This window comes from Nansenia antarctica, assembly GCF_963989245.1.
Source record: "Nansenia antarctica genome assembly, chromosome: 1".
In the NCBI taxonomy this organism is placed as follows: domain Eukaryota; kingdom Metazoa; phylum Chordata; class Actinopteri; order Argentiniformes; family Microstomatidae; genus Nansenia; species Nansenia antarctica.
In genome coordinates, this window is record NC_137674.1 from 38,425,651 (window position 1) to 38,440,862 (window position 15,212).

Here is a 15,212-nt window from a genome sequence, read left to right on the forward strand (position 1 = left end):
ACCAAGACAACAGAGGTAACAGTATGAGAGCAGTCAAGCTGAACATCACTGTAAGCCATAACAGCACCTGACACAGGGTGATTGATTCTGGTACATATACTGCAATGGAGGCTGGGGGGAAGTAGAAATCGGAGGACAGGCTCGTTCCTCATTCTGTTCCATGCATCGTGATTTCAACCTCTGCCAGCCTCCCCTGGTTCTCTGTGGGATCTTTGTGTATGACGATGGATGCTTCAGTTCAGCTTATATTGCAAATTTCGTTGTATGGTACCTGTACTATATCAATGACAATAAAGACCATTCATTCATTCATTCATTCATTCATTCATTCATTCAAATGCGCATCGTGCAATATAGCCTAGAGAGTTAAAGGCATTGTAAGAAGAGGTCACAGTGATAATAGTGAAGATAAGACCAACAATAAGGAAGTTTGGGAGTTATGGGCTAGAATGGCCTCCAAGTGGCCTTTGTTCCTTGTGGCTTTAAGAGCCCTATTGCACTCATGGACCCTCACGTAGAAAAATAATTTTCTCTGAGCTGGCACTGTAAAGCAATTACGCATAAGGTACCCAAATGGCAAAACAGCGGCCCTGAGACACACACACACACTCACACACACACCCACACACACACACACACACACACACACACACACACACACACACACACATACACACACAGATACTCTTACAGCCCCTAGAGCTCTGAGGACACAATTAACTGCACCAACCACACATTCGACTTACCACACACACCCTCCACACACCCCGCACAGGTGCACTTCACACCACAGAACATCCCTCATTTAAATATGTAACGGTGGAGCATGCCCCAGGAACAACAATTTGTAACAACAGTACAAACAAGCATAGCCCACACAGCAGACAATTACCTTCATATGCAGCGGTGTACGGGGGGCTAGTGTTGTTCCTGTCCTGTCTAGGGTTGAGCGTCTCTGTCTGTGTGCCGGTCACTGTGTCTGCAGGTCCTCAGGCTAGGTGGAGGAGATATACAGGAAGGGTCACACAGGGCTTGAGAGGTCTCTCTCGGGAGTCACTTCTCTCTCAGGATAAGGCAGACCTTTGCCCCGATGAAGCTTTAGAAAGGCGGGGCGGCCCTCTGTCTGAGAGTTAACATTTAACTCTTCAGCTGTGTCATCTGTTTTCTCTCACACACACACATCCACACACACACACACACACACGTACACGCACACACATGCATCAACCCACACGCATGTACACACACACATATGCACATGAATACACACACACACACACATCCACACACACACACGTACACGCACACACATGCATGCACCAACCCACATGCATGTACACACACACATATGCACAGGAATACACACACACACACACACACATACACACACACACACACACACACATACACACACACACATACACACATACACACACACACACATACACACACACACAGACACACACACACACACAGGCAGACACACACGCACACGCACACACATACACACATACACACACGCACACGCACACACATACACACATACACACATACATGGTTAAAACATGAGGACTGTGTATCCCTACACCCCACCCCAGGCTGCCGGACAATACTCTGAAACCTGAGGCTGAGAAGCAACACCAACACTTAAAAAAATAGCCCCACTTTACTGCAACTGAACCACTTTACTGCAGAAGCAGCAGCAGCAGCAGCAACACTTTACTGCACTATTACAGTAAAGCAACATTCTTTCAGCTTATCAAAAACATTTCACCTCTCCCTCTTCCCATCTCTTCCTTGCTTTCTCTTCCAAAATGTCATACATAATTGAAGAAAACAGTTATCCCTCTTCTGTTCCTGGTCAACCGTTGTACATAAGGGTCAAAAGTAACACACTCTTGGCTACTACAGTAGAACAGTCAAACAGTAGAACAGCTATACAGTAGAACAGTCAAACAGTAGAACAGCTATACAGTAGAACAAATAGAACAGTCAACTAGTAGAACAGTCAGTGGTGTTGCACTCGTGCAGATCATCGCAAGGTCCTTGGTTTGATTACGGCCATCGACATATCCTGCATGTCATCCGCCCTATCTCTCACCCATCCTTCCTGTCAATCTCTATTGTCTCTATCCCAATAAAGCAAAATAAAATGCCCTAAAAACATATACATTTTTAAAAAGGAGCTTACGGGCAGGCTGAGAAGTTTAGGACCAGCACTGGGCAGCGGCCAGGTGGTTGGGAAGGCTGGATATAGGAGGGAAAGCACCTAGTAGATCACCTCCTTCTTCTCTTTTCCTTCTCCTCCTCTTTATCTTCTCCTTTACCCCCTCACCTTTCCCCCTTTACCTGTTGCCTCGCCCACTCTCCAAAACAAACCCACACAAACCCAGACACAAGATTCACACTCTCTATCTATATGCTGCCTCTAAACATACACACACACACACACACACCTTCATGCAGACCTCTATGTACCCTCTCTTGATACACACACACACCTCTATGTCTCTAGATAGATACACACACACCTTCAGGGCTGTTCTCTCGGACACCCGATCAGCCCAGTTTCACTCCCCGGGCCTCAGGGGTTCTCTGGTTACCCTCTCGTCTAACCACAGCTCTGAGATCAGTGCTCTCGCCTCAGTCCTCACTCCAACAACCAGGGGCTTCGCTCCAACACTGTGCTTGAAACAGTGGTTAACTTCACAGACTACACCTTGGCTAGAGGCTATTCTCATAAGCCTCCTACATTATTCACACACACACACACGCACGCACGCACGCACGCACGCACACGCACGCACGCACGCACGCACACGCACACACACACACACACACACACACACACACACACACACACACACGCACACACACACACACACACACACACACGCACGCACACACAAACTGATATTGACCTAGGGTAGTTATCTGATATTGAATAGTTGACATATCATATCCTTATCGTCAAACAATCAGTCCTTTATGATAGTAGTATAATCACCATAATTGCACCATTAATGCCAAGAGAGATTGAAGTGTGATTGAGAAAGAGGGAAACAAGGGGGGTGGCTGAGGGCGGAGGGAGGGAGAAAGAAAAAAAAGAGAGAGAGAGTGAGAGACCACCTTGTGTTGCAAAAGTTGCCGAATCACAATACTTACAATACTTAATAACCAGAATGCATATAAACATATGTTTTAACAATTTCCATAAGAGGATTCTAATTATATAATCAAAAAGTAAAAATTGTAGCGGCACGGCACATGACGTCACATCGTCAACATGTAACTTTGAATGACATGTTGACGATGTGACAGATCAGGTTCGTTTCTTAGGTCAGGTTCGTTTCTCTCACACACATACACACAAAAAAAGACAGAGAGCAACCTGCATCACGAATTATGATGGAATTAGTTGATGAACATGACCTCTCATTAGGAACATATCACCATCTGCGCCCGGGGGTAGCAGTAGATTGAGCTCTAGCCAATCAGCGGATATCAAGGCAGGGATGGGCGACTGGGGCCCATGGTTCTGATCTGATAGTGATGCTTGCATCATGTGTGATCCTTTTTGTTTCTTACGCAAAAAAAAAAAATCTAAATTCAAAATTCAAAAATAATTAGAATACATTGATTTCTCTGTGATTTTGAGAACAAATTTAAATAGTCAGGGTTGTATTGCTTTGTTGAAGAAAAAACTTCGATTCAATTATTCATAATTGTATTGTGAGATTATTTGAAGGTCTCCAGTCCACTCTCCACAATAAGAAAGTAATGATGTTTGATTGTTACTGGTATAATAAATGGATTATGAGAGATAAGTAGTATAAATTCATAATTGTCTGTGCGTCCCCATCCTATAGAGTTACATTTCCATGCACGCTATTTGACAGGTGTCCAGAGCAGCAGTTCCCTCGCTCCTCTCTCATTTTAAAGTGCAGCTCTTCGCCACTAGGAAGAGCTGCAGGATCGTAATGGTGTGGCAGGCAGTGAGGCATCGGCTACAGTATGAGTGAGCAATAGGATATATGAATGAATGAATGGTCTTTATTATCATTGCTAAAGTACAGGTACCAAACAACGAAATTTGGGAGGGGGGGCTCCCCTGGTGCTAGGAAAGCAAAAACAACAACAAAAAACAAGAAGGGAAAGGAGCTGGTTTACACAAATAAAGGCTATGTACACTATCCACTATGCTATACTGTACAAATAAAACACTGTGCTGTACTCTATGCTATGCTATACCTATTCTAACCTATTGCTGTACTCTATGCTATGCTATACCTATTCTAACATTTCCTATTCTCTGCAACCTTATGTACCCTAGGGTTGTCATATTGCACATAGTGTTATTGCACAATGTCGCAGAATCTCTCTCTGATCCGAATAAGTTCTGTATTTTCTGTGTTTTTTTCCCCCACATCTCCTCATGTGGCTTCATCTGTGGTTTCTAAATTGTGCATTGACCGTGTGGAACCAATTGTGTGTGTGTGTGTGTGTGTGTGTGTGTGTGTGTGTGTGTGTGTGTGTGTGTGTGTATTAATGTGCATATGTGCGTGTGTACATGCGTGTGGGTTGGTGCATGCATGTGCGTCTGTGTGTGTGTGTGTGTGTGTGTGTGTGTGTGTGTGTGTGTGTGTGTGTGTGTGTGTGCGCGTGCATGTGTGAGAGAGAGCAAGAGAGCGAGACAAACAGTATCTTTCTAGATACAATTGCCCTACTATACACAAAACTCAACTTACCTTGGCCTAAACATAACCCTAACCCTAAACATCAGCACCACGGGTAACTTCAACAAAGCTGTGGCCTGAGAGACAAGGCAAGAAGGGCTTTTTACGCCATCAAAAGGAACATCAAGTTCCAAGACATTCCAATTCCATTATAGAACCCATTTCCCTCTTGCACAGTCTGGGGTCCACTTGCCAATCAAGACTTTACAAAAAGTGACAAACACCAAAGTGAGACTCTACAACATGGAGAGTTCTGCAAATCCATTTTCCATATCCAACGAAAAACACAAAATAACGCATGCAGAGCAAATTGGAATGCAATTTGGCCCTAAACAGAAAATACACAGTGGCAGAATACCTGAGTACTGTGACTGATCCAAAACTAAGGAAATCCTTGACTATGTACAGACTCAGTGAGCACAGCCTCGCCATTCGAGAGACGCCGCCACAGGCAAACCTGGCTCCCAAGACAGACAAGATAGACTGTGCACTGCACGTACAATTAGATGGAAACAGAGCTGCACTTGTTAACTACAGTACATGCCAACTGTACAAAGACACCAGATACACATACACAAGTATCTGCTCTAATTGCACCATACTGATCTCTGTTCATAATGTTTACACAGTTCTAATTTATTCGTATTTACATTTTTTAAACTGCAACTCACACTTTTTATCTTATAAAATAAAGTGTGTACATCTTTCCACATGTGTTCATTCATAGTTTTGATGCCTTCAGTGAGAATCTACAATGTAAATAGTCATGAAAATAAAGGAAACACATTGAATGAGAAGGTGTGTCCAAACTTTTGGCCTGTACTGTATATATACACAGCTCTGTATAATCATTTCTTTATTCTAGTCGTACATGCCATTCTTTTTTTTCACACTTGCTTTGGCAATGTAAACGTATGTTTCCCATACCAATAAAGCCCTTTAAAATGAAAGCCAATTGAATTGAGAGAGAGAAAGAGAGAGGAGAGAGAGAGAGCTCTGAGGGGGCGTGTGTGCTGTCATTGGTCACATGACCCGGAATATAGGGCACACTGACTTGATTCCTCTGACTGTTCGCAGCTGATCCCCCTCGCCTGCCTGCTTGTACCGTTAACTAGTCCAGCTAACTCCAGAGCTCCTCAACGTCGGGTGCACTGAACACGGACCATGGCGGGTAAGACATCGCACTGTCGGTTAATGCATATGAAACACCAGGGAACCCAGCCTCCGCTTCGGCAATATTCTGATTAACGCAGTTTATATTATCGTGTTGCATTTGTCCACCGTCCATTCTGTGAATCCTTCCATTTTGATTTAAGTAATTTATAAGCTGTATAAGGTCATATTGAATAAGCGTCTGAAATGTCGGTAAAGTCTAAAGGGGACATCGTGTGCTTGTTGTGTTGATGGCGAAAGCTGCTGCAGCAGGCAGGTTCAGTGCGTACGTGCGCAACAGTGGCCTTGCGCTTGGGCCCGCGTGGATTATTTTTATATTCTAGGAACCCCGGAGATCACAAATAGCCTTCTTGATCTGGTATTAAAATGAAAAACGAGACATGCTCAGCACAGGAAACGCAGAGTCACCGTGCCCATGGAGAACTCCATTGACATGCCCACCAAAGTCCATCAGCTCTGACACCTATAATAGGCCTACACTACAGAAGGCAGCACCCTTGACATGGTGGTGGGCTAAGGGCAGAGGCAGGGTAGAACTTTTCTGAAAGTACATATCTACATGGAGGGATACCTCTTGACTGCTGGTGAAATGTTTTAGTGTAATTTAGATTGGCATGTAAATTGTGTGTGTTTCTCTCTGACTGACCAGACCAGGCATTTGTGACGCTGGCCACAAACGACAACTATGCTAAAGGAGCGATGGTTCTAGGCAAGTCGCTACGCAACCATAAGACCACAAAGAACCTGGTGGCTCTGATTGGACCGCAAGTAGCAGAGCCCTGCAGGTAATACACACACTCTCAAACCTGCATACTCACACACTCTTGGGCAGGATACACACTGCGTCTATGTGTTTGGCAGGGATGTTTTGCGGTCTATCTATGACAAGGTGTGTGTGGTGGATATTCTGGACTCTGGCGACGTGGCTCATTTGTCTCTGATGAAGCGGCCTGACCTGGGAGTGACCTTCACCAAGCTGCACTGCTGGACACTCACACAATACAGCAAGTGTGTATTCATGGACGCTGATACACTGGTGAGTACAAACCACACACACACACACACACACACACACACACACACACACACACACACACTGGTGAGTACATACTACATCAAGTGTATTCCTTTGTTCTGTGTTCAATGCTGTCCTATGTGTCAAGTATGTGTTAACCTATATATTTGTGTGTGTGTGTACAGGTATTGGCGAACATAGATGAGCTGTTTGAGAGGGAGGAGCTATCGGCGGCGCCAGACCCTGGTTGGCCGGACTGCTTCAACTCAGGAGTGTTTGTGTTTAAACCCTCCAATGAGACGCACCAAAAGCTGCTTAAACTCTGCACTGAGGATGGCAGCTTTGACGGTGAGACAGTCCTCTCTGTCACTCCTCAGTCCTCTCTCTCTCTCTCCAGTCCTCTCTCTCTCTCTCCAGTCCTCTCTCTCTCTCTCTCCACAGCCTTCACCGAGTTTCTTGTGCACACAGTCTCTCTGTTCTGATGTCTTCCTCTCCTTGATCTCTGTCCTTCCCTCCTCTCCTATACCTTCCTCTCCTCGTCTCCCCCACCCTCCTGCTCCTCGTCTCCCTCAGTGGTAGGGGGGGGGTCTGGTTGGAGGGCAGTAAGGGGAGTAGATAACCGGTTGCATCACTTCAGACTCTGCCCTCCTGTGAAGGTGTCAGTCACCAACGGTCCCCCCACCCTCTAGCCAGAGTAAACACTGGACCAAACGCTGACCTGCCCTGCCCAGTCTGTCCTGCCCTGTGTTTCAGCTCAAAGCTCACCCCTGCCCTTTGTGTGCTTCTTTCAGTGTTGTTAATCCCAGAGACTACCGTGTGTGTTTCACACCGAGACTTCTCGTGTGTGTGTGTACACACGTGTCCCCGTAGACTGAGTGGTTGCGCCATACGCTGCGCCAGTTATGCAATTTCCTTTCCTAGTTCTTCTGTCAATACAGTCCTGTGGTCCCTATTTATATATCAAAGAGAGGCCTGAGTGCGTGTGTGCATACATGTGTGTGTGCACTCCGGCAAGGGGAAAGGTCAGATAATGTAGGCTTCAGACACATTCTGTTGCTAATATATGAACCCACATTCTGCTTTGACTGACCTAGTGTGTGTGTCCGTCCATCCTCAGGTGGAGACCAGGGTGTTCTCAACAGTTTCTTCAATACCTGGGCCACTGCAGACATCTCTAAGCACCTCCCCTTCATCTACAATCTCAGCAGCATCGCTATCTACTCCTATCTACCGGCCTTCAAACAGTCAGTACACACACACAGTTTTATTTCAGACACCTTATTTTAGCCTGGCTTCCTGCCCTTAGATGTAAGAAGGTGTTGTTGTTTTTTTGGATGAAGGGTTTAGAGAGCGAAAGAGAGTGTTTGTGTCTAGAGAGAAAGATGAGCCAAGGTCAGTTGAAAGTGTGTGTGTGTGTGTGTGTGTGGTGTTGAGTTACTGGCCCAGACTTGGGCTGCGGACACTGAACAAACACACACGCGCACACTGACCCCACCAGCCCCAAAATAGAACAGCTATACTGATACCTTATTTACGCTCTGCTCTATACACTATCTCAGTGTTGCACTCGGTTGTACCACACACATACAGACTGACAACTGTTTGTGTGTGTAGGTACGGGCATGAAGCCAAGGTGGTGCATTTCTTGGGGAAAGAGAAGCCATGGAACTACTCGTACGACCCCCAGAGTGGCCAGGTCAAAGGTCATTCTCTGCCCTCTAACCAGCTGCACCCTGACTACCTGGTCCGGTGGTGGGAAGTCTTCTCCACTGTCTTCCCGTCACTACGACAGGCCTACGGAGACACTCCCTTTCACTCCGGCGTCATCATTGAGGTAAGAAAGGGAGAGAGAGTGAGAGTTTGTCCGTGTGTCCACTCTGGAGTTATTCTGTCTAATCCTCTGTGTTTTTCCTCTCTCCTCTCCAATAGAGTGAGATCTGTGGTCACGGTGTGCGTGATATCCACCAGGCGCCCCCCCCTCCCGCAGCCCCCCAGGTCTCGTCTGAGGAGAGGAAGCAGCGATGGGAAGCGGGTCAGGCCGATTACATGGGCGACGACTCTTTCGACCACATCCAAAGCAAACTCGACTCCTTCCTCAAGTAGGGGCCGTGGGGTGGGGGGGGGCGATGGGCGGACAGAGGGGGCCACCAATCACAGGCCAGAGATGGCTCAAACTGCCACTCGACCAATCGGAAGAGCTCGTGGTGGAGAATGACGAATTAAAACGCCAAAGTGCATCCTGGGCCTCACTCTCTGTTTCCTGTTGGAGTCTGTTTCTGTTGGGGGGGTGGGAAACCAGCAAACTGACCAGCAAAGCCATGTTGAATTTCTGAAGAGGTTAAAATTGGGTTATGGTTTTGACCTAGTTGGGCTGTCAATGTGATGCTGGTCAAAAAAAGTCTTTTTTTTTGTCTTGTGGGTGTGTGCGAATGACCTTGGTCCAGAAACAACTCTTATCCTTCTCCCCTTATCTCTGCCGTGTTTGCAGATCTGATGAAATCAGAAAGGTGTGACAGAAATAGTTCGGGCTCTCCGACCAGCCTTCTAATGAGCTTTGGTTAGCATCTGTCCACCACGAGCATAGACTTGTCCAGTCCTTACAAAGGAACGAGGGGGAAAAGAGTTTGTTTCTGTTCTAGACTGACTAGTTCCTCTAGTTCCTCCAGTGTGTAGTCCAGTCTAATGCAGCTATGCAGCTCACTCACCCACTCAGTGCAGAACTCCTACCTACTGACACCAACTCACTGTGACTTCAGTGTTAGTCTCACTCCAGCTCTAACTCACTCCACAAAGCCTAATAGTGGCAAACATAGGGTAGTTGTACTCTTAGAGGGGAGGAAGGAACTGTGTCTGTTAATTTAAAGTATTTAACTAACTTAACCTGTCACACAAAAATGTGATGAGCTGTGTAATAAGTCATAATGTAAAGCCCAGTGTTCTCCCCGTCTCTGTTTACTCATGCATGTTAAGTTCTGTGATTTTGCTTGTTAAAAAGGAGGAAGGTTTCGTAAGTGAAACCCATGGTAGAAATCCAGTCTCAGCCCTTGAGTTTGTTTTCGCCACGTCCTGTCCTGTTTCATCACTTCCTCTCTGTAGTGTGACCAACTGCCTTACCGATGTTCAGTTTACAAAAACCTCACCTCACTTACTGATGCCAATCACCTTAAAGGTTGAATCTGAAAAGTTTGTCCTTGATTCCTTGTGTCCTCTCTACACCTATTGGAAGACAAACTCCTGGGGGGCGGGGCGGCTTCAGACCGTTTTGAGAAGGAGGCGAGGAAGCAAGGAAAGACTTTTTGAGATTTGGCCTTAGGATAACTTTACCTGCTGCTGCCAATCCCACCAGCCTCCCACTGTGCCCTCGGTGTTCCAAACCTCTAACTCAGTCACTCTGCTCCTGTCGACTTCCCCTTAGCTCTGAGGGGTTAGGGTGTATTCAAGATAAAGGGAACTCCGATTAGCCTAACAGAGGGCTAGGCAGAACTGTTTGCCAGTTTTTATTTACCTAGCCTCTGTATCACACTTGTGTGCGGCGTGCCCTGGGATGACTAATTCAATGCTTGTAAACCCACAAGGTGGAAACAGTGAGGTCTTAGTGAGTGAGTGAGGGAATTGGAACACACCAACTTTCTTCCTCATGATGACACACCTCAGCCTCAGTGTGGAGGGGTCTCCCCAGGAATGGAACTTAAGGATTTTGGCGACTGGCTAGCCGCAATTTCTACTGGCCTGGCTGATGTTCTATTAGCCCACAGTCTAAACCATGCTAAAGCTAAAGTTTTTGAAGTGAATACATGTACAATATTTCAATTCAATTGTGCATCTACACAATTATTATTTCCCATATACAGCTACATAAAACTGTGACTGTTGGGTTATGACCTAGCTATTCTTTTGCAATGAGAAGACAAACATTTTAATTGGTTTGCTGGGATAGTTGTTCACTAGCCAGATCTGACAAATACTAACCTGTGGGCTAACAGGCTAGCTTAACTTCCATCCCTGCATGCCTTACACCTATTTGTAGTTGTGACCTTATCGATAACCTCCGTCCCTTTATAAGACCTGAGAGGACTGGTGAAGTGAAGCCTTCTGTTTCAACTCAGTTCTGTGCCTCTGTTTCGTTTGTTTAAGTAGAATTGAGTTCTAATGGTTTCAGTAACCAAAAAACTAAGTGTGCCCTACTACTACTGCTGTATAACAATACTTTTCCTATGTTCTCCTTCCAGATGTAAGTTGTGAACGTAATTTGCATGACTTATCCTGTGTTTAAAATAAACCACTTATTCATTCTGGTTTGTCACTTAAAACATTTATTCCCACATACATGAAACCAACCACACATCAATCCCAAAAAAGACAAGTTAACCAAGGGCAGTGTGGTGAGTGGGAATGGAACGATGGACATGTGCTGAGAGAACATTCCACAAAAAACAGTATCAAAACTAAACTTAAACAATTTCTTTACACGGTTCCCATACGTAGGGACGTCTACAGCTCCATGAGGGCTTTTATTTCATGAATGCGTGACGCCTTCTTGTCGGTGGGGTTCTTGGAGCCGAAAGCCTTGTCCACCAGATCCTGCTTCTGCCTCTGAATCTTCACCATGTTCTCCTCCACAGAGTCCTTCACGATGAACTACACACACACACACACACACACACACACACAGATCTTAACAGGCACACAGAATGTCTGCTGAATCCTCAATGTTCTACTTTATGAATTACTTTTATTCCGACAAATGTAAATAAAATTCAACGTGAAAATCAATGAACATCTGAACATTTTGGTCAGTTGCCGACTTGTTCCCACTTTCACCAGATGCTGTCACATACAGTAACACACAGATAGACTGACCTAATGGCAGAGTGAGTGGAATGATATCATGTGATGTCAGGGCAGCAGTAAATTACCCGACTGCATAACCAATAACCCTCAGCCTGTCTGACTCCTGACCTTGGTGATGAAGACGTCTCTCTTCTGGCCCAGGCGGTGACAGCGATCCACACACTGGTCCTCTGCTGCAGGGTTCCACGCCTGGGGAACACAGTGTGGGGTTAATGTACAGTGTGTGCGTGTGGTCCATAATGCCATAGTTGCGGAAATGATGTAAAAAAAAAAAAAAAGCTTATTTTTTTTCCCCTTCATATTATGAAAGTTTAAGTATTGAAGAGCTCACTCAATATAACAAACAGTTTTAGGATCACAAAATACTTATTTGTCAGCGAACTCCGCTTGTTTTTGATTCACAGTATCGTCTTCCGTTCTGGGGGGTATTCCATCAACGACTCTAAAGGAAAAAAACAGGCTTATTCTGGTCTCGCAAGAGTAAGCCTGGATTTTCCTTTAGCGACTTTGATGGAATACCCCCCTGCTTTGTACTTGGTGAGTGTTGGTGATACATGTTTTGTTTACGTTTTAGGACTGTTCAAAAGCAAGGACTGTGTGATCATCTAGTTTATGTGTAGTCCATGTTCAATCAGCATGTTGTGATGTGCTAAATATGCTTATGTTAAATAAGTTACATAGCAATGTTCTTTGTTGTTAGCTGCGCGATGGAGCACAGTCTGTTTGTTTTGGTTCAGGGTGATTTCCTCCGCTATTTGGTTTGAGGTGTACGAATATTCAAATAAGCATATTTTCAACTATTTTTATAAATCTGTAAAAAAAAACTGAAAAATGACCAAAACACAAAAAACACAAAAAAGTACCAGCTCCTGTCACATATGTGTGTATCTGTCACAGGCAGGCCACAGCTGACACTCACTGGATCCATGAGGAAAACACGGGAGGCGGCTGTCAGGTTGAGTCCCACCCCGCCAGCTTTGAGTGACAGCAGCATGATCGTGGGGCCGTCAGGAGCGGGGCTCTGGAACTCCTGGATGACCTGGGTCCGCCTCTTCTGAGTCATGGTGCCGTCCAGACGCACAAAGATAAAACCTGCCTCCCTACAGGAGAGATGGATGGAAAGAGAGAGAGCGAAAGAAACTGAATACAGATGTAACAATAAAAGAAAAATAGCTATGAATAGGGATGTAACGATACACTCAACTCACGATTCAATACGATCCTTTTTTCCCCCTTTTTTTTTTACAAAATGAGAATGCAGACAAATTATGACTGAAAAATGACAGAAACTACAAAATACAGTTTTCCTTAAAGAATCCCTTTTTATTTATGAGGTAGGGTATATCTGCAAAACACAAACTATGCAACAAATGCATTATTTCCTTTTCTTTATATAACAAAAAGCGAGGTAAAAAGTAGATTACACCCTCTGCTGTTTAAAAAGAGTATCGCAATTAATTCTTCATCTCACCAATTTGAATAGTCACACGATGCCTCGTTACATCCCTAGCTATGAATATACAGCATATGACATTTAGCTGACACTTTTATCCAAAGCAACTTACAGTGAGTGCATACTGTACATCTTTCAGTACATAATATGTACCATATTATGGTCTCAGCGGGAAACCGACAACCTAAGCGTTGTTAGTGCCATGCTCTACCAACTGAGCCACAGAGGACCAGTGAATACAGTTCCGACACCAACAACATCTGGCTCAAACCGGATCAGCAGAGTGTGTGTTACCTGAGTGGGGCCTCCAGCAGAGTGAGGAAGCGTGTGAACTGAGAGACCACAAGACTCTTAATGCTGCTGTCCTCACTACGCAACCTGAGCAGATTCTCCATCAGAGCCTCAACCTGCACACACACACACACACGCGCACACACACACACACACACACACACACACACACACACAGTTAGATGACAAAAACGGGTCTGGGTTATGCACTAGATTAGATTACATTTTGCCATTGCTGAGTACAAGTACCAGACAACAAAATGCAGTTTAGCATCTAACCAGAAGCAAATAGTGATGTAGTGCAAAACATGTAGAGATGCTCCGATCAGGGTTTTTGGTGCCGATCACCGATCACCGATCACTGGAATCAGTGATCTGCCGATCCGATATCACCGATCACCGATCACAGCGTCGAAAATGGCAATTGAAGCATTCTATTTATTGTGTAGCATTACCGGTATTTATGTTTTAAATTATTCTTAACACCATTGACATTGTATATTAAGTATTTAAATGAAATTAGGAGATGAGAAAGTATCATGAATTGACGACCATCTGTTTTATTGAATTCACAACCACCTGTAGCTTACTTCAGGAAAAACAAATAAAATGTGAAAATAAAAATCATAATAAATAAAATGTACACTGTCACATCAAATGTGCAACATTCCACTCGAATGAGAGGAACTAGGGGCTCTTAGAGAACTTGGAGCTTATACTGTAACTGTAGCTTTCCTGAGGAACAATAAACATACCCAAACTAAACTGCAACATAAACAGGCTATAGCCAAATATAAAATACTGTTTCAAGTCAGTCAGTTTCAAGTCATATTTAGGAGGAGATAAGACAGCAAGTCAGCAATAATCAATAAAACAAAAAAACAAAACATTGCACCTAAGGAGATTTCAGACTCAAACCTTACTTCTGATTAAGCAGCATCACTGGCAGATTGGCCTTGAGAAATACAAGCATCTCAGCGTTTTTGGCACTCAGCCTGTTCCTCTTATCATCTAAAATATGTCCTGCTGCTGAAAAGTCGCTCGCTATCTACACTTGTGCAAGGTGCACAGAGGAAGACCTAAAACTCACGCGCTAATAGTTGTTGTTGCTATGGGCCAAGTGACTTCCTGCTCGCGGGGTCACATGACGTCGGTGAACACTACCTACACTACGCTCGTGAAGTCGCGCTGGAACTCTGACCAGCACTCGTGGAACGCCTCTCGTCCAATCAAAGCACTCGGTCCCTTTATGACGTCGAGCCCAGTGTGCGCTTCGGCGCTCTCTGAGCGAATCGACGAACGCAGCAAATGCCGTATGATATTCGTGGTATTGAAAGACCTTGCGTGCGTTCCTCCGCAAGGTATTTCTTTTGAGCAGACATTACAAACGGCATATTTGTTGTCTCTTTCCGACACTGTGTAATATTTCCAGACTGGCGACGCCATTTTGTAAACTGATCGGTCATGTTTGATCGGCCGTTTTGAGAACTCCGATCAAAACCGATCAAGGCCATATCGGCCGATACCGATCGGCGCCGATCAGATCGGAGCATCACTAAAAACATGTATGGCAAGTACGGCAGTTACAGTTGAAGTCGAAAGTGTAAAGCTGCGTGCACACCAGGCCATTGCGTTGCACCGGAAGTCATTCATCTCAATGGGGCAGTTGCGTTGATCAGTTGCCTTGCTCTGC

At 45.0% G+C, this 15,212-nt stretch overlaps 2 protein-coding genes across 2 annotated transcripts in view; one reads left to right on the forward strand and one right to left on the reverse strand.

Annotated features, from left to right (window-relative positions):
* The first annotated feature begins 5,811 nt into the window (after positions 1–5,811).
* On the forward strand, positions 5,812–11,201 carry LOC308159242 (glycogenin-1-like). The gene is made up of 7 exons (XM_080532986.1): positions 5,812–5,907; positions 6,559–6,694; positions 6,771–6,945; positions 7,110–7,272; positions 8,042–8,168; positions 8,539–8,758; positions 8,854–11,201. Exons 1-7 carry the CDS (start codon positions 5,901–5,903, stop codon positions 9,025–9,027), a joined length of 1,002 nt encoding a protein of 333 aa, XP_080389112.1. The 5' UTR covers positions 5,812–5,900; the 3' UTR covers positions 9,028–11,201.
* Positions 11,202–11,330: 129 nt separating this feature from the next.
* Positions 11,331–15,212, reverse strand: part of LOC308149731 (helicase-like transcription factor) — a gene marked incomplete at its 5' end in the record, with an annotated part of 34,627 nt that continues 30,745 nt past the window's right edge. Inside the window, 4 exons of the mRNA XM_080522628.1 lie at positions 11,331–11,562; positions 11,884–11,964; positions 12,695–12,875; positions 13,523–13,635. Coding sequence (XP_080378754.1) covers positions 11,416–11,562; positions 11,884–11,964; positions 12,695–12,875; positions 13,523–13,635 — 522 coding nt within the window. The 3' untranslated portion in view covers positions 11,331–11,415. The remainder of the gene's footprint in view (positions 11,563–11,883; positions 11,965–12,694; positions 12,876–13,522; positions 13,636–15,212) is intronic.

Excerpts from the sequence above, each read along its gene's own strand:
- LOC308159242 (XM_080532986.1), top strand. Across the intron at positions 6,695-6,770 it reads CAAGTAGCAGAGCCCTGCAG|GGATGTTTTGCGGTCTATCT; the intron begins GTAATACACACA and ends TGTGTTTGGCAG. Across the intron at positions 8,169-8,538 it reads TATCTACCGGCCTTCAAACA|GTACGGGCATGAAGCCAAGG; the intron begins GTCAGTACACAC and ends TTGTGTGTGTAG.